This window comes from Oreochromis niloticus, linkage group LG5 (assembly GCF_001858045.2).
Source record: "Oreochromis niloticus isolate F11D_XX linkage group LG5, O_niloticus_UMD_NMBU, whole genome shotgun sequence".
NCBI lineage: Eukaryota > Metazoa > Chordata > Actinopteri > Cichliformes > Cichlidae > Oreochromis > Oreochromis niloticus.
Genome location: NC_031970.2, coordinates 3,838,836 through 3,866,345, shown reverse-complemented (window position 1 = coordinate 3,866,345; position 27,510 = coordinate 3,838,836). Strand labels below are relative to the sequence as shown.

The 27,510-nt window shown below is 41.4% G+C and overlaps 1 protein-coding gene across 1 annotated transcript; it reads left to right on the top strand.

The window, feature by feature from the left end:
• The first annotated feature begins 4,314 nt into the window (after window positions 1-4,314).
• Window positions 4,315-27,206, top strand: LOC109200464 (probable polypeptide N-acetylgalactosaminyltransferase 8). Its single transcript, XM_025907020.1, is given in 8 exon segments — window positions 4,315-4,610; window positions 4,773-4,939; window positions 23,016-23,202; window positions 23,371-23,568; window positions 23,711-23,825; window positions 24,010-24,195; window positions 24,399-24,536; window positions 26,546-27,206. Coding segments are annotated over 8 exon segments (1,440 nt in total). The 3' UTR covers window positions 26,699-27,206.
• The last annotated feature ends 304 nt before the right edge of the window (window positions 27,207-27,510 follow it).

Sequence of the window (27,510 nt, the reverse complement as noted above, 5' to 3'; positions counted from 1 at the left end):
AACAGTGTGCAAATCTGATCGGGTGTGAAGTTGGTCCTGTCTTCCAAGGAGCTGTCTTCTTGTAGTCGTTTTCTGACAGTCTCCACTGCTTCCGTGGTGGGTATGCAAGTGAAGAGAGAGACTACATCAAAGGACACCATGGTTTCATCTGGATCCAGGGTAAGTTTCTGGACCTTGTCGGTGAAGTCGGTGGAGTTCTTGATGTGGTGTGGGGTGTTCCCCACGAGAGGTGCAAGGATGGTAGCAAGGTGTTTCGCAATGTTATAAGTGGCTGAGTTTATGCTACTGACTATGGGTCTGAGTGGGACCCCTTCCTTGTGGATTTTAGGAAGTCCATAAATGCAGGGTATGGCATCCCCTGGATAAAGGCGGTGATATGTAATGCGGTCAATTTTTGTCCTTTTCAAGGTCTTGAAGGCAAGCTATAACTTTCTTTTTGTAGCTGCTTGTGGAGTCTCGCTTTAAAGCTTCGTAGGTGTTGTTGTCACTGAGGAGAGTAGTGATCTTTGTGTGGTAATCTGTTGTGTTTAGGACCATGGTGCACCTTCCCTTATCCGCTGGTAATATAGTGATGTTGTGGTCTTTGCTCAGGGAAGCGACGGCCTTCTTTTCTTGTAATGTAAGTTTAGACGGAGGGACTTTCGCACTGGAGAGGGTGGCTGAGACTTTCATCCTGATTTGCTCTGCTTCTGTCTGTGATAATTTATTAATCCATATGGCGGTTTCTGTGGCTGTGATGAGGTCCACTATGGGCAACTGTTGCGGAGAAATGGCGAAATTGAGTCCTTTGGCTAAAACCCTCTTTTCTCAAACACGTAGCCTAAAGCAAATAACTCGTAAGCTGGAGAGGAAATGGCGTGTCACAAATTTAGAGGATCATCATTTAGCCTGGAGAAATAGTTTGCTACTTTATAAGAAAGCCCTCCGCAAAGCCAGAACATCTTACTATTCGTCACTGATTGAAGAAAATAAGAACAACCCCAGGTTTCTCTTCAGCACTGTAGCCAGGCTGACAAAAAGTCAGAGCTCTACTGAGCCAACAATCCCTTTAACGTTAACTAGTAATGACTTCATGAACTTCTTCACAAATAAAATTTTTATCATTAGAGAAAAAATTACCAATAATCATCCCACAGATGTAATATTATCTACAGCTACTTTTAGTACCATCGATGTTAAGTTAGACTCTTTTTCTCCAATTGATCTTTCTGAGTTAACTTCAATAATTACTTCCTCCAAACCATCAACGTGTCTTTTAGACCCCATTCCTACAAAACTGCTCAAAGAAGTCCTGCCATTAATTAATTCTTCAATCTTAAATATGATCAACCTATCTCTAATAATCGGCTATGTACCACAGGCCTTCAAGGTGGCTGTAGTTAAACCTTTACTTAAAAAGCCATCTCTAGACCCAGCTGTCTTAGCTAATTATAGGCCAATCTCCAACCTTCCTTTCATATCAAAAATCCTTGAAAGAGTAGTTGTCAAACAGCTAACAGATCATCTGCAGAGGAATGGGTTATTTGAAGCGTTTCAGTCAGGTTTCAGAGCTCATCACAGCACAGAAACAGCTTTAGTGAAGGTTACAAATGATCTTCTTATGGCCTCTGACAGTGGACTCATCTCTGTGCTTGTCCTGCTAGACCTCAGTGCTGCGTTCGATACTGTTGACCATAATATCCTATTAGAGCGATTAGAACATGCTGTAGGTATTACAGGTACTGCACTGCAGTGGTTTGTATCATATCTATCTAATAGACTCCAATTTGTTCAAGTAAATGGAGAGTCCTCTTCACACACTAAGGTCAATTATGGTGTTCCACAGGGTTCAGTGCTAGGACCAATTCTATTTACATTATACATGCTTCCCTTAGGCAGCATCATTAGAAGACATAGCATAAATTTTCACTGCTATGCAGATGACACGCAGCTCTATCTATCCATGAAGCCAGGTAACACACACCAATTAGTTAAACTGCAGGAATGTCTTAAAGACATAAAGACCTGGATGGCCGCTAACTTTCTGCTTCTTAATTCAGATAAAACTGAGGTTATTGTACTCGGCCCTGAAAATCTTAGAAATATGGTATCTAAGCAGATTCTTACTCTGGATGGCATTACCTTGGCCTCCAGTAATGCTGTGAGGAACCTTGGAGTCATTTTTGACCAGGACATGTCCTTCAATGCACATATTAAACAAATATGTAAGACTGCTTTCTTCCATTTGCGCAACATCTCTAAAATTAGAAATATCCTGTCTCAGAGTGATGCTGAAAAACTAGTTCATGCATTTATTACTTCCAGGCTGGACTACTGTAATTCTTTATTATCAGGATGTCCTAAAAACTCACTGAAAAGCCTTCAGCTGATCCAAAATGCTGCAGCAAGGGTACTGACAGGGACTAGAAAGAGAGAGCATATTTCTCCTGTTTTGGCTTCCCTTCATTGGCTTCCTGTTAAATCCAGAATTGAATTCAAAATCCTGCTCCTCACATACAAGGTCTTAAATAATCAGGCCCCATCTTATCTTAATGACCTTGTAGTACCATATCACCCCATTAGAGCACTTCGCTCTCGCTCTGCAGGCTTACTTGTTGTTCCTAGAGTATTTAAAAGTAGAATGGGAGGCAGAGCCTTCAGTTTTCAGGCCCCTCTTCTGTGGAACCAGCTTCCAGTTTGGATTCGGGAGACAGACACTATCTCTACTTTCAAGATTAGGCTTAAAACTTTCCTTTTTGCTAAAGCATATAGTTAGGGCTGGACCAGGTGACCCTGAATCCTCCCTTAGTTATGCTGCAATAGACGTAGGCTGCCGGGGATTCCCATGATGCATTGAGTTTTTCCCTTCCAGTCACCTTTCTCACTCACTATGTGTTAATAGACCTCTCTGCATCGAATCATATCTGTTATTAATCTCTGTCTCTCTTCCACAGCATGTCTTTATCCTGTTTTCCTTCTTTCACCCCAACCGGTCGCAGCAGATGGCCGCCCCTCCCTGAGCCTGGTTCTGCCGGAGGTTTCTTCCTGTTAAAAGGGAGTTTTTGCTTCCCACTGTCGCCAAAGTGCTTGCTCATAGGGGGTCATATGATTGTTGGGTTTTTCTCTGTATTTATTATTGTGCTATCTACTGTACAATATAAAGCGCCTTGAGGCGACTTTTGTTGTGATTTGGCGCTATATAAATAAAATTGAATTGAATTGAATTGAATTTTCAGGAACAGAGGCGGTGGTTTACGACACCAACTGTCTGCCATCTATAATCCAGTTTTGAGTTCCCTCCCCAGACGCCTTAACGCCCACTCACATCCTTGGCCATCTGACCTCAGGAATTCACATGACGAGGTGGGGCCAGGTTTCACAATGAGCTCACCTGAAACCCTGGCTGATTAGGTCCCACACCCGCTTTCACACCTTGGCTCATGTGATTAGAGGATCACCAGGGGGTCCTTTGTCCCTCTTTGGGGGGATACTCCCACTGGGTTTAAATCTGGGACTCTCGGCCATTTGACCTTAGAACTGAAGAAGCTTCTCGGATGAGAGGTGAAACGTCTTCAAGCAACTTAAAGAAGTCCAGACGCTTTTCTTTGCAAACTCCTTTGACTACGATCACCTGGATTACTGAGAACCTTCACAGACATATCTCGTCAGGCATTCTATAATTTATCACTATGATAAACCAGCTATTGTTTATCAATGGTTGCTGGTTCGATCCCCTGCTCTGTCTGTCTTGGTCATTGTGTCCTTGGGCAAGACACTTCACCTACTGGTATTGGCCAGAGGGGTCGATGGCGCAATATGGCAGCCTTGCTTCTGTCAGTCTGCTCCAGGGCAGCTGTGGCCTCCACCAGTGTGTGAATGTGAGAGTGAATGAATAGTGGAATTGTAAAGTGCTTTGAGGGTCTCGAAAAGCGCTATATAAATGCAATCCATTATTATTATTATTATTTTTATCATGTGTGTAGTTAAAAAAAGATGAATAGCTTTTACCTGAACTTTTGCACTCTATTAATGACAGATGAGGTCAAATTATAACAGGTGTTTGTACCTTTACTATAAATGTGTTTTATGCTGTAATCTTACCATTATTTTGTGCAGTGTGTTTGTTTTGTTTAGTCAAAGGAGTTTGCAAAGAAAAGCGTCTGGACTTCTTTAAGTTGCTTGAAGACGTTTCACCTCTCATCCGAGAAGCTTCTTCAGTTCTTTGTTTTGTTTAGTAGGAATATTAACTGTTCCATTTCCTTGATCATGTTTTCCCTGATGTTGTTTTCTACTGAAGACAATGCAGTCCGAAGTTTTGAGAAAAAGCAGGATGTCATGGAGCAAAAGCTGGAAGAGGACAGAGACAGACACAGAAAACCAGCAGAGGTCCAACAGCAAGCAGAGAAGCAGAAGGGAGGTGATGCAAATATCCAACCCCAAAATGAGCCAGCCCAAATGAAAAAGTCTGAAAAACTGTTCCCTAACTCGGCCTTGTTCAAGACATGGGGGGAAGATCTCTCTGAGGATGACCAAAGAGAGGCTCAGAGCCTGTATGAGAAGTATGGGTACAATGTCTTTCTGAGCGATCACCTCCCTCTGGATCGGCCTCTTTCAGATGCCAGAGATCCTCGGTACAACTTTTATTTTTATGATTTTAATCTTTCATTATCTATTTTGTACATAAAAGTAAAATAGTCGAGACAATTAACTCTATGGAGTTAATTTTTTGCTAAAATATTTTATGTTTTTGACAGTGGTTTCTACAGTGGTTTATCATTCTTTTGAATAAATAGGTGTTTGAAAAAGAGTTACCCCAAGGACCTGCCAAGTCTCAGTGTGGTGCTCATCTACCTGGATGAAGCCCTGTCTGTTCTCCAAAGAACCCTGCGCAGCATCATCGACCGCACTCCTAAAAACCTGCTGAAGGAGATAATAATGGTGGATGACAATAGTTCTAATGGTAAGTTGGTTATTTTAAAAAACAACTCTAATTATAAGCCATGCAAATTACTGCAAATGAGTGCAGACTGATAAATGTACCTTTTGTCTTATGTACACGCCTCTCACGTTGCTTTCCTGTTTATCTCTACCAGTTCAAGCTATTCATCAAAAGCTAACTGAAGATTATTTGTTAGATGTACAAAGCATTTGTAATCATTCGCAAGCTATTTACAGTTTCAGTAGTGCAGTTTCAAAAGTGCAGTTTCAGTAGAGTGAGCTCTATGAAATCCAGATTGGAATTTATCCATAGCGCTGTATTCATCCAGAACAGCTATAAGCTTCTTAACCACAACCTTTTCTAAAATCTTAGCGATGAATGGTCATTTTGAAATTGGTCTAAAACTGCAAAGAAGTGAAGTGTCAAGCTTGGGGTTTTTTAACAGTGGGTGAATGACAGCATTCTTATAATAAACAGGGACCTGACCAGAAACCAATGAGGTACTGATAATTGTAAGCACACAGGGAGGGATAGACTGAAAGACTGTCACGGACTGTAGTAGGACTCAGGCACAGAGCAGAGTTCAATGCAAGGAACAAATTTACAAAGTCACCAGGTGCAGATATATACAGCGGGGGAATAGCGGGGGTCCAGGGCCATAAAGGAAAGTCCGGGAAGGGAATCACATTCACTCTCGCTCCTCTCTTCACAAAGGTTCACACATCGGGTCGGTCACGGGTCCGGGGAAACTGTGCACAGGAAAAGGTGGGTTACGCTAACGCAGAAATCACAGGGAAAATTCACAGAGCTAGAGATACACAAAGCCGAGGTTCACTAATGTGTCTCGCACAATCATCCAGCGATGAGACTGTCTGCATCCCGGCCTTAAGTGTCCAATCTGAATTGGAGCCTGATGAGACATAGGTGTGTGTGCGCCGAGGCCGGGAGCTCGCAGTGAGATCCGCCCCAGCGGGGAGGCGAGAGAACGTACACAAAAACACATGTGCCCTTGTGGGGCCGGCCGGGCAGACACGGGGACCATGACAAATACATTTTCAACCCTCTGGGGTCGCTGGACGCGCCGGCGCATCAAAATCACGTGACCAATTTAAGACGACACAGCTACAAGATGCAGCGAGTCAGAGTCTCCATTTCAACTTGGGTCGAAAGTGCGGACTTCAAACTATATACCAGTTTTTGAATTGTGTCGATAGGCCACATAAAACCAGAGTTATGATAAAAAATACACGCGATGTTTTTTTCTGAACAAAACAGTGGTGTTTACAGCGGGAAGAACCGTAAAAACAGCGTTTTCTACAGACAGCGCTATCAAACACTTTCCACTTGCGAGTGAAAAAAGAAAAAGAAAAAACACCCCTTCCCTATTGGTGTTAGAGTTTATCATGTTAGCCAATCAAAAAATTGATATGTCAACATGTGACATTTGGTTGCTTAGGGAGAAGGGGAAGTTTTTAGGAGTGACACTCGTGACGGAAAGTGGGCGAGAGAGAGAGGGAGTTTTCATATGTGAGACATTAGTGATGTTTAGCGTGTTTGGAGGTTGTAGTTAGTTTGTTGTGTAGTTATTGTTTTGTATTGTGTGTCAGTTATACTGCTGAATTTCATATTTTCTCCAAAAAAAGACGTCAAAGGTGGATTCCAGTGTAAACGCTGTTCCCACATGGAAAACTGGACTGATGCACCTCCTGCAGTCAGACCTGCGGTGTTCTCCTCTGTCTTATACTGAACACAAACTACATTTTTTGGACTGGCACAAATAATTTGTGTGCCTTCTTATTTGATGCAGCACACCTGATTGTTCTGTAAATAGTTTTAAATGGTTATATAAAAAACGCCTGAGGCCTTGGCTGCATTTTTAGGTAAATAGTACCATATAACTTTGTTTTTTGCAAAACTTGTGCATAATTTTTAGAAATGTACAATTTCTATTTGCATTTCAAGTTATGAAAATGATTCGTTAAACATGTGTGTGGGTTTTACAGTAAAAAATATAACTTTTTTCTACTCGGATTTTGAATTTTTTGTCTGAATTTAGATCAACTGTGCTAATATAGTATACCAAAATGAAAAAATAACTCAAATTTAAGATATTTGAGGTTGTGCTGAAAATAATGATACCAAACAAGGCAAGAAAAACATATTTTAAAGGTGAAATATAGAAGTAAAATCAAAAGTAGTCAAAAACGGCCAATTATACCCTGGACCCCAGAGGGTTAAACAAATGTGATTTTTTTTTTTTTAAGTAACTTACAACAAATTGTTTTTTAATTTAGTAGAACTTCAAGTGTTTGTCATTGGGTAAACAATTAGTATTGCACAGTCAGAAACATCAAGTTATTCATAGTACTGTATAGTTGTAACGAATAAGTTGTTCTAACGTAGATATGTTAAGTAAGCTTAACTCAATTTTTTGAGGCAACAAGTTTGCATAGTTTTTTTAAGTTCTGGGAACTAATGAGGTTGTACAGTCTACTCAAAATGAATAGGTTGCCCTAACGTAGTCATCTTAACTAGCTTAGTTAAGTCAAAAAAATTGAGTAAAGCTTTTACTCAATTTTTTTGAGGAAACAATTTTGCATAGTTTGGGGTTTAAATTCTGGGAACTAATTAGATTTTACAGTGCAAGGAGTGTTTCAGATATAGCTGCACCAAGAACAGGTAGAACAGGAAAAAATTGGTATGTACGATAGACCTGTCAAGGGTGCACGTACCAGAAATAAAATAAGATAAGATAAGATAAGATAAGATAACCTTTATTAGTCCCACACGTGGGAAATTTGTTTTGTCACAGCAGGAAGTGGACAGTGCAAAAGTTATGAAGCAAAAATTAGAATACAATAAGAATAAATACAGTACACAACTGTACAGAATAGAATAAAATAAAATACTATTTACAGTAAAATAAAATAGAATAAAATATACAATAGGATAAAAATAGAATACAAATGCTATATACAGCTGAGTAAAAATACAACGATGCCAGAAAAGATTATTGCACTTAGTGTTATTGCACATGTGTGGATGTGTGTGTTTGATCAGTTTAAGTCTTTGTTGTGGAGTCTGACAGCAGTGGGGAGGAAAGACCTGCGAAATCTCTCCGTCCCACACCGTGGGTGCCGCAGTCTCCCACTGAAGGAGCTGCTCAGTGCTGTCACAGTCTCCTGCATGGGGTGGGAGATGTTGTCCAACAGGGATGACAGCTTAGCCACCATTCTCCTGTCACTCACCACCTCCACTGGGTCCAGAGGGCATCCTAGAACAGAGCTGGCCCTTCTGATCAGCCTGTTCAGTCTCTTCCTGTCCCCAGCAGAGATGCTGCCGCCCCAGCAGACCACACCGTAAAAGATGGCTGAGGCCACCACAGACTCATAGAAGGTCTTCAGGAGTGGGCCCTCCACTCCAAACGACCTGAGTCTCCGCAGCAGGTACAGCCTGCTCTGCCCTTTCCTGTAGAGGGCTTCTGAATTATGAGTCCAGTCCAGTTTGTTGTTCAGATGAACACCAAGGTACCTGTAGCTGTCCACAGCCTCAATGTCCATACCTTGGATGTTCAGTGGTTGCAGTGGAGGATGCTTGTGCCTGCGGAAGTCTACCACCAGCTCCTTGGTTTTACTGGCGTTGATCTGGAGGTAGTTCAGCTGGCACCAGTCCACAAAGTCTTGGGTCAGTCCTCTGTACTCCTTGTTGTCCCCATCAGTGATGAGGCAGACTATTGCAGAGTCATCAGAGAACTTCTGCAGGAAGCACTGGGTGGAGTTGTGGGAGAAGTCTGCAGTGTAGATGGTGAAGAGGAACGGAGCCAGAACCGTTCCCTGTGGGGCCCCCGTACTGCAGACAACCCTGTCTGACACACAGCCCTGAGTTCTCACATACTGTGGTCGGTCGGTGAGGTAGTCCAGAATCCAGGTAGTGAGGTGATGGTCCACTCCTGAGTTCTCCAGCTTGTCCTTCAGGACCGTGGGAAGAATGGTGTTGAAGGCACTGGAGAAATCAAAGAACATGATTCTCACAGTGCTCCCAGCAGTCTCCAGGTGAGCGAGGGAACGATGTAGGAGGTGAATAACGGCATCATCTGCTCCAATGCCAGGCTGGTAGGCAAACTGAAGTGGGTCCAATGATGAGCTCACCAGGTGCCGAAGCTGAGCCAGGACCAGCCGCTCCAGGGTCTTCATCAGATGGGATGTCAGAGCCACCGGCCTGTAGCCGTTGAGGTCCTTGGGGCGTGAAGTCTTTGGCACTGGTAAAACACAGGAGGTTTTCCAGAGCTGTGGGACTCTCCCCAGCCTCAGGCTCAGGTTGAAGAGGTGCTCCATCACCCCACACAGTTGGTCCACGCAGGACCTGACAACCCTTGAGCTGATGCCATCTGGGCCCGCTGCCTTCATGACTTTAATCCTCCTCAGTTCCCTCCTAACCTGGGTGGTTGAGAGAGACAGCCTGGAGCCTTGTGATGAGTGTGTATTGGATGCTGTTGTTGGGGGTGGGGAGGGGTGAGCAGGGTGAATAGAGGAGGTGTGAAGTGTCTGAGGTGTCAGAGGTGGAACAGCAGCAGTGGGGGTGGGTTAGTCTGCAGCCGATGTTGAAGACTGCCTCATGGATGAATCAAATCTGTTGAAGAAATGATTCAGTTCATTTGCCCACCTCACATCCCTCCCAGGCAGAGAGTTCTGATGTTTGTGGCCTGAGATGGTTCTGAGGCCTCTCCAGACTTCACCAACGTTGTTTTGCTGAAGCTGGTTCTCCATCTTCTGCCTGTAGCTGTCCTTCCCATTTCTTATCAGTCCCCTCAGCTCTCTCTGCACCCTTTTCAACTCCTCTTTGTCTCTGGATTTGAAGGCCCTTCTCTTCTGCTTGAGGACAGCTTTAATTTCTGGGGTAATCCAAGGTTTGTTGTTGGAGAAACACCGTACAGTCCTGGTAGGTATGGTGTTATCCACACAGAAATTAATATAGTCAGTAATGCATGTAGTAAGGCTGTCAATGTCCTCTCCGTGGTCGTCACAGATCACCTCCCACACAGTGGACTCAAAACAGTCCTTAAGAGCCTCCTTGCTCTCCTCCGACCATCTCTGGACTGTGCGAGTGGCTGGTGGCTCCCTGCGCACTAAGGGCTCATACACAGGGACAAGGTGCACCAGGTTGTGGTCAGATCTGCCCAGGGGAGGGAGAGGTGATGAACTGTATGCCTCTTCAGCATTGGCATACAGTAAGTCCAGTGTTTTATTGTCTCTGGTTGGGCAGGTCACATACTGGGTGAAGGTGGGGAGTGTGGAGTCCAGTGAGGCATGATTAAAGTCCCCTGATATTATGAAGAGGGCTCTCGGAGATTGTGTTTGCAGTCTGCTGACCACAGAGTGTCACAGGCTGCATCCGCGTTGGCCGAGGGGGGGACATACGCTGTTATCACGATAACATGCGAGAATTCCCGGGGCACGTAGTACGGACGCATGCTAACGGCTAACAGCTCAATGTCTCTGCTGCAGAGTTGTTCTTTCACAGTGATGTGCCCAGGGTTACACCATCTGTCACTCACAAACACTGCCAGTCCCCCTCCTTTCCTCTTACCGCTCTCTCTCGTCCTGTCCGCTCGCAGCAGCTGGAATCCCGGTAGTGTCACGCTCGTGTCCGGAGTTAGCGGTGTTAGCCACGACTCCATTAGCATCATGATGCTACATTGCCGGTACCCTTCTGTGACCAGGTTAGCGACGTGAGCTCATCCATCTTATTGGGCAAAGATCTTACGTTTCCAATGATTACAGAAGGAAGAGATGGTCGATAACGTCTCCTTCTCGGGTGACAGCGCTCCTTCCCAGCACGACACCCCCGTCTTTTCTTCCTCAGCTCGCTGGGAATGTCGAGTCTGTCCGCCGGCAGTACCACTGCGGGACGCAGCGCTAACAGCTGATCCCTACTGTAAACAAAGGTCCCTGCACTGGGTCCCCAGACACGGGTGAAAAAAGTGGAAAAAAACTAAGAAAAACGACCAGGACTAACACAAAACGGTAAAACATGGTTGCAGGGTCTAATAGCAATACGTTAGCTACAAAAATTACAAGGAGAAAAAAGATAAGAAAGAAAGAAACTCAGAGTGAGCAGAGCTGCTGTAACAGGCTGCCGCACACGGGGGGCGCCGGAAGTGAATATATATTTAATATTTAAAATAAATATATTTTAATAGTGTAAGTCTTTAATGAAGAACTCTTTTATGAAGTTAAAAAAAAGACATGACGGCCTAACCAGAAGGATTCAACTCTGACTACACCAGAAAAGATTTGACCAAAACAACGACTGCACGGCAAATGTTTGCCCTTATTTGACTGGGTGTTCACCTAGTGTAGAAAATTATAACCTGAAAATATCCTGAAGTTTGTGTTGTTTTCACCAATTGAGTTTGTCTGTCTACACCTATTACAATAGGAACTGCCACAATGTTGGATTTAATTACTATTGATACTTTGTATCAATAGGTAACTTCACATCTGAGCAGACAAGTATCACATATGGAGTTCCCCAAGGTTCCATCTTGGGACCTCTTCTGTTTAACATTTACATGCTCCCACTGGCACAGATTATAAAGAACAACAAAATAAGCTATCACAGCTATGCAGATGACACACAAATATATATCACAATGTCACCAGGAGACCGAGGACCTGTACAGGCTGTTGGTAAATGCTTTGAGGAAATTAATAACTGGTTGTGCCACAATTTTCTCCAGCTAAACAAAAACAAAACTGAAGTAATAGTCTTTGGAGCCAAAGAAAAACGATTACAGGTCACCAGAGAAGTTCAGTCTATACACCTAAACACCACCAACCAGGCGAGAAATTTGGGTGCCTGTCCGTCAGAGGATAGACTTTAAAGTTCTGATGCTGGTCTATAAAGCTCTGAATGGTTTAGGACCAAAATACATTAGAGACCTCCTGACCCAGTATGAACCTTCCAGATCCCTCAGGTCATCTGGATGCTGCTTTTTATCAGTTCCCAGAGTCAGAACCAGACATGGAGAAGCTTTTATGGTCCATATATCTGGAACAAACTCCCAGAAAGCCTCAGATCAGCTGAAACACTCAGTTTATTTAAATCCAGGTTGAAGACTCACCTGTTCTCAGCTGCATTTGAATAAAGCACCAAATCCGCACTGTTTTACTTTTAAGCTTAAATTCCAAAATGTACATTTTAACTAATGATTTTATCTACTGTTCCTTTCTTTTTTCCATTTTAAATCATGCTTTTTGTTTGTTTTTGTTTTTTAATGTCTCTGTAAAGCACTTTGAATCACCTTGCTGTTGAATTGTGCTATATAAATAAACTTGCCTTTCCTTGCCTTACTTTAGCAGGCTTTTATCTACCTGTATGTGAGCCTTTCTGGATATGGAAAGAATTTATACACACAATAATACAAATAAAAACAGGATGCAGTTAAGAAACTTTATAGGTATGTAGCTGAGAGCAAAACGCAGGCACAGTTCAAAAATAGGTGTGCCCTAAGAATTCACTGGTAGGTGGAATGTGTAATCTACATCATGATTAAATAATGTCAACTCTGACAGCATACTCTGTTGTTGTTAAGCTTGGGTGTGTGTGTTTGCTTGTGTTGTGTACCCATTGATATAAAGGAGAAAGGCCCACAAAGGCAGTTTTGAAACATTAAAACATTTGCATTTGGTCAAGGGTCACAGACCTTGATGCGTCATTTTAATAGTCATTTCTTCTAGAAGATTTCAGCAGATTATATTTATTTAAGTAGTGCTTTTTACACTGGTGAGACAAGACACTGAGGACAGAACACAGAGACGAAGTCTATGACAGTCAGAACATGACAACAAGACTGATATACACAGGAGAGACTGAGGACAAGACACAGTAAAAGGGAAACACTAAGGGAAACTAAACCAGAACCACAAGAGATCAACACAATAATAAAAAAAAAAAATGTTAAAAAAACATAAGCAAAAGAAAACTAAACTAGGAAACATAGTCAATCTAAGAATACAACAATAATGCTTAACCAAGATTCAAAAGTCCACAAACATAGACCCAGAATCACGACATATATATTATTAAGAATTTACAAGATTTCTTCCAGCTTTGCTGTTTTGTTGTATTTGCAACAACAAAGTTACACTTGGTGATGTGTCTTGGAAATATCTCTCACCCAACTAGTTAATGATTCACACTATTAGACCACCAATCCAGAGAATCAGTTTGTGTGTTTGTCCAAGAGTAAGAAAGGTGAGCAGTGACAATGACAATGAAAAGGACAAATCCCAGGAAAGTAGAAAGATGTAAGAGACATGACCTATATCATAGATAATATATGTAAAATATGCATTTTTTCCACCTGTGAAGCATTTGTAACAGAAAAGGTTTATATTATTAATGAAATATGGTATAATACAATAACATGTTGTGAAACAGTAATTAGTAACTGTGTTGTGCAACATATTGAACTACATAGAGTAGCGGTGCAAGCATTCGTTTGCATCAGACTGTGTATGCCATCTCTTTTTACACCTTGTATGATGGAAATAGCCATATCTAAAATTATCATAACTGCTAATGTACTGATTGTGTCATGCAGTCATGAGCTGTCATATGTGTCACTATACAAACTCACAGGGCACAGCTTCTTCTAAGGAGTGTCATTCAAAGAACAGAAACTTCTTAGAAGAAGTAGCTGCAGCAAGAACAGGTAAAAACAGGTATGTACAATAGACCTGTCAAGGGTGTGCTTAGCAGAAATAAATTATATTTTAATAATCTAACATTTTAATGAAGGTCTGTTTTATGAAGATTAAAAAAAAGACACGGCAGCCTAAACGGAATGATTTTACTCTGGCTACACCAGAAAAAATCTGACCAAATACAATGACTGCACGGTACATGTATCCACTTATTTGACTACCAAATTTAAAATGCAGTCTGGAAGGTTTACAGGTGTGTAGTTGCCATCAAAGTGAAGCCATTGCTTAAAGATCTGTTGGATGTAAATCGTGAATGCTCAAAAAAGGGCACCAGAAGTAGAGATGTTTTCATCTGGTGTATAAAATTATAACCTTAAAATATAGTGTAGTTAGTGTTATTTTCACCAAGTGACTTTCTCTGTGTGTGCCATTGTGTAAAATAATGTCTAGATTACACCTATTATAGTAGGAACTCCCACAGTGTTGAATTTAATTACTTTAGCAGGCTTTTATCTACTTGTGTGTGAGCCTTTCTTTCTATGGAAAGAATGTATAAACGTAATAATGTCAAATAAAAACAAGATGCAGTTAAGATTAACTTTACAGGTATGTAGCTGGGAGCAAAATGCAGGCACAGTTCAAAAATAGGTGTGCCCTAAGAATTCACTGATAGGTGGAATGTGTAATCTACATCATGATTAAATAATGTAAACTCTGACAGCATACTCTGTTGTTGTTAAGCTTGGGTGTGTGTTTGCTTATGTTGTGGGCAACAAAGGCAGTTCTGAAAACATTTGCATTTGGTCAAGGGTCACAGACCTTAATGCATCATTTTAATAGTCATTTCTTCTAGAAGGGTTAGGGAATGAAAACTGACTCCTCCCCCCTCTCTCGAAGGTAGGAGGACATGCACGGTCCATCCCCCAGGTGACCCGTTGCTGCTGGAAGCTGCGGTCCTGAGAACTCACGACCGCAGTGAGCTTCTCCAAGATGTGATCCAATTTGCACTCAGAGGTCTTGTTCTGAGTATTCACGGCAGCCGTAAGCTTCTCCAAGATCTTATCCATGCTGCACTCAATGAGCCCATTTTGAGAAACTCACGCCTCGTCCCATCGTTTCAATCCCAGCGGGCAGCCTTGTGGGGGTTTGAACAGCCGGTTCCGCTTTCTTAATTCTTCGATAAGCCAGGGCCAAGCCAGCTCCGATCAGCAAGAACCCTGTTATCATGGTTCCGAATAGGTAGATATCTTCAGCACTCAGGCTCACCCAAGCCCAGACTTCTCGTTGAGAAAAGGGTGTCAATTGCATTCAGGGACCAGTTGATCAAATCAATAATTCTCTTTTAGGTTTTAGAGAACAGACTGTGAGAGAGTGTTCCTGGGAAAAGTAATACAAAAAACACGAGACTAGACAAGGACACAAGAGGCTAAGCAGGGAAGCTAAGGGAGAGGAGGAGGAGGAGAGGAGAAAAGTGCGACCGCCTTCGTCAAGAGCAAGAAAGAAAGAAATTGCTGGGAATTTGCAACCCTATTAGTTAGGTTGCTTAATATTTCCACTAAGTACTCTTTAAAATACCAAAATAGGGAGTATGGAGTAGGTTTGAGTTTATTAGATTGATCAGTATTGCTGAACTATGAAATATTTTGGGTGCAGTGTATTTTTTGCATACAGGTATAACAGAATAGCTTCAATGTTTTTTTTTTTAAATCTTGAGTTTGAACTTATACAAAATGCAGAAAGATGTTTAAAAAAAACAGTTTTATTGATTAAAAAACACACTATATCGGATTCATATCGTATCGGCCGATATCCAAATTTATGATATCGGTATCAGACATAAAGAAGTGGTATCGTGCCATCTCTAGTGCATATCTGTTGTTTTTCCTGTTTTACTTTGGTAGTCTCTTGCTGTGTCCGAATTCAGGGGAAGGATGCTCATAAGGACACTACCTACCTACGTCACAAGGTAGTGTCCTTAGATGGACGGGTAGTCAGGAAGTGAGCGGCTGTGGACAGCCCCCTTTTGTCTCCATAGAAACTTTATTGAACAAACAATGAGTATCCAACATAACAGCTGGGCTGTGGACAGCCTCCTAGCCTTCAACTCCGCCCTTACTTGCGTGTTTTTCCGGTCGCTAGCGCCACAGCGCGAATACTTTAAAATGGACCCAGAAATGTTGCTCCGTTGTTTGGACAATTTTAATTCTCGAGGAGCTAGAAAAACTTTATCGTTGTCGCCCGCACGTTTTGTACCTTAGGCTCATCAGAGACAATCATATCCAGGTAAAATAATTTCCTTTAATCTACAGGCATTTAGGAATTACTTAGCTAATTACACGGATACTTGAATTATTGCCAGCGTTGTGCCAAAAAAGTGTTCGCCTGCCAAAACTGATTTCCAAAGTTTCCGTGTGTAATATGTGTAATATCTTTATATATGTTGGTAAATAGACTTCGGTGAACATAGTTTACTAAGGGGTTTTATATATACAATAATTACCTGTTGTTCAAGTATCTTTATAACTCTGGTTATAATGTAGGAACAATTGATATATTTGTTGCGCTGTCTTCTGTCCTCTTGACCAGATTACTCTTAAAAAATAAATTTCTAATGTCAACAAGATTGTTTTTGAACTGGATAAATAAAGGATATATAAAAGTCACTACCAAAAACTGATCGCAGCTTCTACCTTGTTACAGGAATGTTGCTGGTGGCTCAAAGTGACTTTATATCATTAATGAGGGAAACATTTGACATATGTTTCATGTATTATAGACCAACAAGTTATTTATAGCAGGTTAAATACAATTAATCAGTTTAGGGCAAAAAATGGAAATCAGTTTTGGCAGACGATCTTTTTTTTGCACAACATCGGTCATTCTTACACATGTACTGTATCATATAAAATATATAAACTAAATATCTTTGAAACATATAGAATCTAGTCTTTTGTTTGTTTGTTTTTTTTCATAGCACTTTATCAAACTGTTGTCTGCTACAGAGTTACAAGTATTATACTAGTAGTAATATAGCATCCACCATCTCCTGCTTGCATATTTAGTAAGTAAGTAAAAGTAGTAAGTAAAATTTATTTATATAGCACTTTTTAAGACAAACGCTGTTACAAAGTGCTTCACATGGGAATGAAGGCATGTCAAACAGACAAACAATATAGCAATATAAAGGAAGTATAAAAGCATATCAAACAAAGCAATAGTACAGTATAAATATAGAATAAAACAACATATTACACACTAACATTACCCAAATGCCTGTCTAAACAGATGTGTTTTAAGCTGTTTTTTAAAAGAAGCCACAGTGTCGATGGTGCGTAGTGGGGAGGGTAAACCGTTCCACAGTATTGGAGCCAGGGTTTGAAAAGCGTGATCCCCCTTTGTTTTCAAACGAGTCCGTGGAATAGATAGAAGACCACTATCAGTGGATCTAAGAGTCCGCTTTGGAGAATAGGGTTGGAGAAGCTCCGAGATATAGGTGGGGGCCTCACCTTGTAGAGACATAAACGTAAAGGTGAGGATTTTAAACTTATATCTATACCCAACCGGAAGCCAGTGCAAGGATTTTAGTATAGGAGTGATATGGGAAAATTTATTGCTGTGAGTTAAAAGCCTTGCTGCAGCATTTTGAACCGCTTGGAGCCGATTTAGTGAGGCCTTAGATACACAGGAGAAGAGTGCATTACAATAGTCTAGCCGGGAGGAAATGAAGGTGTGGACAAGCATCTCCAGTTCAGTTGTGGAGACAATAGTCCTGAGTTTGGCAATATTTCTTAAATGAAAAAAGCAGGAGTGGGTCACGGATTTAATATGAGCGTCAAAGGACAAAGATTGATCGAAAATTATCCCAAGATTCCAAGCAGTGGCTTTTATCGACGATGAAAGGCACCCAGATGTTGACTAATTTGGGGCTTGATATTCTCTGGGGCAAGGAAAAAGCACTCGGTCTTGTCTGTGTTCAGCTGCAGAAAATTGTTTGTCATCCAAAGCTTAATTTCCTTAAGACAGTCCATAAGAGTGGATAGCTTGTCTAATTCCCAAGGTTTAAAAGAGATGTATAATTGGATGTCGTCTGCATACAAATGGTAGGAAATATTTTTGAAACCGCTAATGATCCGGCCTAAGGGAAGAATATATAGTGAAAATAACAGGGGGCTTAAAACCGAACCTTGTGGGGCTCCACATAGAAACTTAGCCACGTCTGATCGGAAGTTTCCCACTGAAACTAAAAGCGTCCTATCTTCCAGAAATGAGGTGAACCACTTTAGGACAGATCCAGATATCCCTACCATGAGATTTAAGTGATGGATTAAGATCTGATGGTCAACGGTATCAAAGGCTGAGCTAAGGTCCAGAAGAACTAGGACTGAGCAATCACCCCTGTCTGCAGCCATCAAGAGGTCATTTGTGACTTTCAGGAGAGCTGTTTCTGTGGAGTGTGACTTTCTAAAACCCGATTGAAATTTATCAAGAATATTATGCTTCTCCAGCACTTTTTTTACTTGTAGCCAAACGACTTTTTCTAAGATTTTAGAGATAAAAGGAAGTTTTGAGATGGGCCTGAAGCTTGACTGAAGTGTTGGATCCAGGTTAGGCTTTTTCAGCAAAGGTTGAATAACCCCCTGTTTAAAGCACCTGGGGACAGAGCCAGATAGCAGTGAACTAAATATCTTTGAAACGTATAGAATCTAGTCTTTTGTTTGCTTGTTTTTTAAATAGCACTTTATCAAACTGTTGTCTGCTACAGAGTTACAAGTATTATACTAGTAGTAATATAGCATCCACCATCTCCTGCTTGCATATTTCTGAAAATATCTTAGTGGTGTGGCAGCCACGAGCAATGTTCCCTCTAAGCTGCGCGTGTGTGCAATTGCGCACTGCTGGCACGGTCTCTGCGCAGAAAAAATCTGTGTTGCGCACAAAAAAAAAAATCTAACCTGAATTGAAATTAAAGTAAATATGTTAACAATTCTGTTTTGCAGTGTTAGTCAGTAAGTGACTGGCTGCTCCAGTATGGGATTAGAACGATGCCACCTTATCACATTCGTATATACGCAGCTAATCAACGTCGTCGACAGGCTATGACAGCGTCCTTATGTGCCGACACCGGTGTTTTAGCTAGCAAAGCGGCGTGGCTGATGTGCAGTGAAGCCACGTTAATGACAACGTGTACAACCATTGGAGATGTGAGCAGGACAGACGGAACAATTGATGGAAAAAGTGTGGACTTTATACCAGTTTTTAAATTGTGTTGATGGGCCACGTAAAACCAGAGTTATGATAAAAAATATATGTAATGTTTGGTTTTCTTCCTGAATACTATCGTTGTTTATATTTACTGCGGGAAGAAACGGTAAAAACGGCGTTTTATAAGGAAATCGCTCGAAAGCACTCTCTGCCTATGAGCAAAAACAAAACCAAAACCCCGCCGTCCTTTCCCATTGGTCGAAAAATGTACCATGTCGACCAATCAAAACATGGCATTTGTTGTTCAGGGAGGGGGGAAGGTTTAGGAGTGATGGCGGTGTTTTGAGATTTGAGAGATTTGCGACATTTAGCACAAATCTTGTGTAGTTAGTGTGTAGTTAGTGTGTAGTGTAGTCAATAGTTTTGTTGTGTGTGTCAGAACAATGAGGCGACTACTGAATGTTACATGTGTTACAGGAGTGATACATCTCCTGTTGTCAGGCCTGCAGGTATCAGGCTGTTGTTCTCCTTTATCTCATAGTGGACAGAAATTATTTTTGGAGTGGCACAAATAATTTGTGTGGCATCAAATTTGATGCAGAACAGCTGATTGTTCTGTAAATAGTTTGAAATGTTTATTTAAAAAAACGCCTTGGCTGCATTTTTAGGTAAACAGCTGCAAAAAACTTTGTTGTTTGCATAACTCATTTACTTTTTTGAAGAAGTAACTATATAATTAATTGCCCAACATTGGTCATTTTATACTATATTTTGCAGAGAGAGAGTTACAGGACTCTATCCCAGACCACAGAGTCATAGTCATAATACAAGCCAGAGCTTTATTAAAAAAGAAAGAAAGAAAGAAAAAAAGCTGAGTTTTCAAAATTGGAGTTCAAGTTATTTTACTTCCAATAGTGTTAACATACTACACAGGTCATGAACAAGATTTTTTAAATTTTCATTGTAAGTGGGCTAAAGCAGTTAATTAAAAGTAGTCTAACATAAATGTAAATGCTGTAATTTGATTATTTTAATAAACCATGTAACTTGGATGGATTCGATGCTGGCGTGACTACACTGCACACGTCTGCTGTCGCTCACAGTGGTCCAAGGGATCGCTCAGGAGGTTTGTGCGTTCGCTCAGACACATGAAAAATTAGAGGGAACATTGGCCACTAGTGAGCCAGCCCTGCAAACCCTGTGGATGGACGATGCAGTGGACAGTGGGAGGAAGCATCCTAAAGCTCTCTTTGCAGACCACCCTGTGTGATTTTCCACTTGCCAACCAGAAAAGACAAAGCGCAGGTCTCAGTTGCAGCACCTCATCCACGTCTGATCTTGCTCAGGCAGATTCAGCAACACTGCCAGAGACTTCCTGTAATCTATTACAGTTGTTCATGAAACGGTCCAGGAACAGGTCACTCAGGTTAATCCTGTGTGAACAACTGTAAATATTGTTTTTTCATCTTTACATACTGTGTATTTGAAATATTCTCGTTTAATTGTTATTGTTATTTACTTTATTGCTATCAAATAAATACCCAAGTAATATTGTTCAAAGTTAGCGTTATGTTCATACATGTTAAAAATGCCTGTAAATCAAATTGAGTTCAGTGACAATTACTGTTTGTTTGAATCAATTTATTAATAACATAAAACCTTTAAACTAATGCAACACATATAACACTGTAACAAATATATTCAAATAAATACATTTCTCAATACATAACTCATTTTGGAACTAATCTTTCTAGAAGTGAAAACAGTCTGTCCATCCTCTCCCTCCTCTCCTCTCCTCAGCCTCTCTTTGCTGCCTCATGTCCTCTCTGATGAGGTCTAGCAGCTCATCATCCCTGTCTCTTTTCTTCTTTCTCCCTGTCGTAGGTGGCTGACTCGCTTCGTCATCGCTGTCATTTTGATCACCCACTGCTGCGCTTGGCCCTGGAGTGTCCTCAGGGAGAGAGGAAATTAAGACAGGAGGCTTAGTGGCAGGCATCTGTCCTATCACCTCATCCATGAGGGCAAACCAGGGCCAAGTAGCAGCAGTGGGCTTCCCACTGACCCCCTCTCCTGAGCCTGGATACTTGCAATCCTAAAGGCAGAGGAAATCAAAAATGACAGCAGGCAAATAAAAACACCACAACAACTCTTAGTAATTGCACATTTATTAACTTGTGTTCTTAAGAATTATCTTCTTGATAACACACATACGTACTTTGTATTCTTTAAAGTTATCTCATGTCTTCTGGCCTGCAAGGGGGTGACTTTCCCCTGCAGGCCCATCTTCTCCAGAATTGTCCTGATCACACACAACAAATAAGAGAAGAAAGGAAACCATGGCAACTATGTTAATCCCTAAACCCAAAGGTTTTCACAGCAGAACACCAGAGGAATACCGTCTGGACATCACAGGTTCTGTACAGCAGCGGTCTGTGAGTCATTTGGTACCGGGCCATGAGAGTTGAGGCTCCCCTGTGACATTTATGGTTTCCAGGGTTTTTATCGTTAACTCTGTTTCCCTGGGTCTTTCCCTTGTTGTAGTTGTGTGTCTTATTTTGAAAGAAATATTTACACGTTACCATAGCGACCAGAGAGCATTAAGCGGCAGAGAGGAGGATGTTACTCTCAATTTGGCACATTTTCAGGTGGATGCTGCTAATAAAGTTACACAATTACACAGTACGTTCACGTTTATTATTATATTTACAAAATACCACATTTTTTGTCTTGGTCGGATCATTTTATGTGGTTGTATTTATTGTATTTTTACGCCATAGTGGCCCAATTCTTCACCCCAGTGAAGAGGTGATCGTTTTCTCCTCGTTTTAATAAATGAAGCCGTTTGGTCTTTGTTCCCCACAACATATCACCAATTCGAAAAAATCAAAATTAGCTGTATCTAAGCGGCAATACATGAAAAACCGCGGGACCCACCATACAAGCTGGTTTACGGTTATTTTAAATAAAAGAAACATGTCTATGCAGATGCCCAAAGCTTAACAACACGACCGCTATAACAGTTTAACTTTTGTACAACCAGCTTTTCATATACTTACATTTGAAAGTGTTTTCCTCTCCCGCTTTGACCACCATCGTTATCAGAAACAAATCTCCTCTATGACCCGCAATGAATCCTGGGATATAGTAGGACACGAAGGATACATCGGACCCATCCTTAAAATGTGGGGAAAAGTAGGACGCATTTGTTGCCACATTTTGAGTACTCTTTGAATTCGGACAGCCTTCGTCGCGTCGCTGTGACGTCATTGCATCCAAATATGGCATTGAAGCATCCTTCCACTGAATTCGGACACAACTGACCCTCAAATTCGCGGAAAAGTAGGACGCATTTGTCGCCACATTTTGAGTGCTCTTTGAATTCGGACAGCCTTCGTCGCGTCGCTGTGATGTCATTGCATCCAAAAATGGCATTTTAAGCATCCTTCCCCTGAATTCGGACACAGCCCCTATCCTATGTGTAGTGTATTCTGCTTTGCTTCCTTGTCTCGTTATGTCTGATTACTCCCAGCTGTGCTCTCCTTTTGTGTCTCATTCCCTTGTTATCCCTTTGTGTATTTAAGCCTTGTGTTTGTCTCTGTTAGTAGCTGGCTCGTCTGTGTTGTTTCCCTGAGTCTCCCTGTGGTTCCTCCAACTTCTTCCTGTGTTCCTCTGTGTATGACCCTGAGAATTTTGACTTCAGGTCCATGTGTTTAGGTTTTCCCAGTTTTAGTTTATTTTTTAGTTCCTGTCCTCGCTATCTCCACTTAAATAAACTTAGTTCTCATATCAACCTCTGCCTGCACTTGGGTCCTTACTTCACCTCCACACATCTGCCATCGCAACTGTGACAAAAACAGTGGTTTTGCAAATGAACTTTTCCTGCAGAGGCTGTGACATGTCACACATGTTTGTAATCAAACCAGTTTTTTTGCTTGGTTGATTTAAATTCATCCAGCCATTCAGTTTCTTTTGCTGATCCTGTTCAGGGTCACAGGATAGTTGAAACCTCTCCCACCTGTCATACAGCAAGAAACAGTGTACAGTCTGAATGGGTCGCCAGTCTGTTGCAGGGCAGAGGTTTAAATCACTGACTGTAGAATAACTGATCCACCCGAAAATCCACGGAAATGCAAAAAACAAAGGAAAAAAAAAATTCTAGTTAGGATATTTCTCTTTCTACAATTCAGAAAATCTGAAGGCTGACCTTGACATGTATGTGAAGTCACTTGAGCAGGAGAACCCTAATCTCTGTATTTTGAAAGTGAGGCACAGTGAGCAGAGAGGTCTCGCTTATGCCAGAGCGTCTGGGTGGAGGGCTGCTACTGCTGACGTGGTGGCCATCCTGGACGCACACATTGAAGTCCATGAAATGTGGTAGGAACATGGCAAAAATACATATTTTCATTTAGTTGTTTGGGTGTTATATTTTCTGTTATCAGGACTTTTTTTTTAATGCGATGGCTGGGTGTGTGCTTGCATTGAAGTCTTTAAGTGTCTAATTTAAATTTATTACATGTAAAGTTTTTCCCTTCCTTCATACAGGGCTGAACCTCTGCTGACACAGATTAAAGCTGACCGAACTGTGGTGGTTTCCCCGGTGTTTGATAGAGTCAACTTTGATGATCTCAAGTGTATTAATCATGATCCCAGTGCACATGCCTTCGACTGGGCTCTGTGGTGCATGTATGAGAGTTTTATACCCGAGTAATACAAACTTAATGATGGTTCACTGCCGGGGAAGTAAGTTCAAGTGAAATCAGTGTTTAACCAAAATAACAGCTTTTTAACTGTATCACGCTATCATTATGATATCTCGATTTATTTTTTATTATAATAACAATAAACAGTAGTTGTAAGATAGAGTTCTGTTCTTTGACTTTAGGAGTCCATCTGTCATGGGGATCATGGTTGCTGATAGAAAGTTTCTGGGGGAAATTGGAGCTCTTGATGAAGGAATGAAAGTGTATGGTGGAGAAAATGTTGAGCTGGGAATTCGTGTGAGTAAAGATCACATAGAGTTATAACATTCTCTTACATAATAATGATTTTAAAGAATAGTTGTGGAGCTGGACCTGCTGGATTTTGTTATAGTCCTCAGGTCATTTAAAATGCCTTTTTTCTACCCTTGCAAAGTTAGAAGTGATCAGTTATCTAAATTTTACAGTGCACTTTTTCATGTAGGTATGGACATGTGGAGGCAGTGTTGAAGTTGTTCCATGTTCCAAGATCGCCCACATCGAGAGGGCCCACAAGCCCTACATGCCTGACTTGGGTCCTGCCATGAAGAGAAATGCCCTCAGAGTTGCAGAGATCTGGATGGATGAATACAAGCACAATGTTAACTTGGCTTGGAACATCCCATTTGAGGTGTTTTCAGGCACTGACACAAACAGAAAATTATGTTTTCTCTAAAGGATATTTCATTCTCTTGTCCACAGAGTCATGAGGAGATATTAGGCTTTGAGAGCTCTTTGTGTTTTTAACATCGACATTTAAGGAACATCATTCTGTAGATTCTTCCTCAGTCACAATCTATGAATTGATTCACATCTTTTTCTTTGTTCCTGCAGAATCATGGAATTGACATAGGTGACATTTCAGAGAGGAAGAAACTCAGAGAAAGGCTGAACTGTAAACCTTTCAAATGGTACCTGGATAATGTGTATCCTATGCTGGATCCCTGGGACGACCTACTCGCATATGGAGGAGTAAGTTTACTTTTCTCTGTTCCTTAGTATGTTTGGTATACAGGGCTCTAGACTATCTTTTTGCCACGGTTGGACTGGTGCGCCTAACTTTTTTTCTTAGGCGCACCAGCACAAAAGTTAGGCGCACCCAGATTTTTCAGCCACATTGCTTAATGTGCACCTTTTTGGGGTGGAAATTGCTGTCCATACAGACAATATTCATTTGTAAAGAATTGACTAACAATCTTGTCAACACAAAGTTCTTTATTTGGAGCACATTTCTACAAGAAAGATAAGTTACTGAAAAACTGCTTGTGCTTAAAGTGCTTTGGCACCCTTTGGTAATATTGTAGACAATGTTAAACTTAATCATCACATCGGCCTCCTCTGACGACCTGTTCGCTGCTGCCTGCCACTGAAATGCAGTGGGGAGAGGGGACACTTGGGCACTGCATTTATCGCAGCATATAATGTGTTTTCCGGATACACTGCTGCTTTTTCAGCGTTCAAAGATGGGTGGCTCAGTGTCAGAGCACTGGCTATGAATTTCAGACAGATCAGGCCTTAACTTAATAAAACATTTATCAATACTTCTTTTCATCTTTTCTTATTTTACACAGCTACATCCACTTCTGCCAGGCTTAGGCTACTCTCTAGGGCTGGGTATCATCACTGATTTCTATAATCCATTCAATTCCGATTCACGAGGTTCTGTTTCGATTCAATTTTGCCTCCGATTATCAGAAACATTATAATTCTGATCATTTATCAGTACCGATACATGTGAGACTTCATCAGAGGTGTGAACATCACAGCAGATGCCTTTGTGTCAAAGTAACTGAGAATAAAACACAGAAAAAATGAAGGAGATTTTCCTGGCCTGGCTTTTTATAGGAGATGACCTTAAAAATATCCTGCAATATTGCATAATTTTAAAAAGTATAAATTTCTTCAGTATTGAACAGCAGAAATTAGGCTTTCTTGTCCGAGGACATTTAAGTAAAAAAAAAGAAAAAAAAAAGACAGCGGCTGACAGCACTGTAAACAATGGTTGACTGGTGGGTAATAAGCAAATGAGTAATGCTGAAAACAGAGATTTGAGATGGGAAACTGTTCTTGAAGCAGAGAGAGCTGTGCACGATGTGTGATTTTATCATGGTGGAAGCAAAACAGCAAAGGTAAGAGGGGATTAATGACGACATTTATCAAAGGTGAAGCGTAGTTTGGATCTTCTTTTGCTGCTGGTTCAGTGAATTTAGGTTGGAGAGAAATAAAACCTGCAGCTCAGAATTTAGCACCAAAAAGTAAAAAAAAAAAAAAAGCGGCGACGCATCAGAATCAGTGAGCTCTCAGCTTTCAGCCCCGACGGCGTGTCCGTGTTTGTGCCGTCGGGTCAGAAAGCTGAGAATGAGAAAGCTGATTCTGCTATATGCGTCGGGTCCACGCTCTGTGTTTACGTCTTTGTGTGGAATCAGTTTACCTGCTCTCATTTGCTGTTTGTTGAAATATTTTTGAGAGCTTTAACCTGAGATTCTGGCGTTTCTGGCAAAATACATTTATATTATACATTTATATTAAGTCGATTCAGGATTTAATGAATCGATATCGCTTTATTCAAGCTACTCACCTCCCTCTTCGCTTTATTCAAGCTACTCACCTCCCTCTTCCACCTGCACTTTCAAACGTACACACAGGACTACGGGACAACTACAGGACCACGGCCAATCATAGAGGTCCCGCCCCTGACTATCTCTGATTGGGACACACGATAGTGGCATGATGTGTGTCAGTTATTGACCACACATAGACTTTCAGAGTTCCAGAAACTTTTTTTTTCTCTTTTACTGGGACAGCTGGTCACACCGGTGCGACCAGCTTGCACCATTGAAAAATTTGGTCGCATTTGTGACCAAATTGGTCGCACTCTAGAGCCCTGGTATAGTGGAGTCCTACAGGATATGTGGGAATCAGTGTATTTGGTGATTTGCATGTATCCATTTGTAATATTCATAATGTTCTGTTAATTACAGATGAAGAACCTTGTTGCTGACATGTGCATAGACCAAGGAGCAGTACCAGGTCACACACCTATTGCCTACAATTGCTACTACTATGGACCTCAAGTAAGTGAAGCACATAGTAATTGTGTTGAGAATCATGATTATAAGGCAGTGCAGTCGTAAAGCTGTTAACGCCTACTGTATCATATTTGATACACATTTTTAATTTTTAGACACTTCTTTCAGAGTAAATCCCCCATGCTGCCGTCCCAAGAAATCTAAACAAATCACACAACACAATTTTAAGCAATAAATTTAGAATTTTCTGGCAGTTATTTCATGGTTCAAGCTTTAAAGAGTTAAATTTGAGTATTTTCATCTCTAAGCTTGTCTCCAGTGCAGCTGGTATTTTTGGATCACACCCAGGATGTCTCTTTCTAAACACAAGCATTTGTGGATCTACAATTTCACCATCAAAGCAAACATCAACTCTGGCTTTACAGCGTCCAAGTTTTATGGTGGTGCATCAGCTCAGGGTTGCACTATTATCAGGTTTCAGACAAGATCAGGGCCCAAACGCAAAACTTCCTGTTTACAGTGAAAGATAAACAGTGACCTGCGGACAGGTCCCAAATTCTGATTCCTTCCATTGCAAACTCCCGACTCCCGTGCAGTGTCCCCTTCTTGGTCCGTGCTGTGAGATGAAATCCAAACACAATATTTACAACCGGGTTAGGACGTGGGTTACGGCCCCGTCCTCCCTGGGGAGGACCGAGGTATGCACGGTCCTTCCCTCCCGGGCCCCTCCCTCCCCGGTCCCAAGAAGACCAATCCTGGTCTAGAGATTGGGGTCGATTAATATTGGTCTGCATACGGGAGCGACCCCTCCTCCCGTAGCGGACCTGCTGCCACCCTCCATCAGCCATAATGGAGGGCTGGTAAAGTTTTCAATATTTTGTTGTTGTTTTTTTGTTTTTTTTATTTTTTTATTGCTT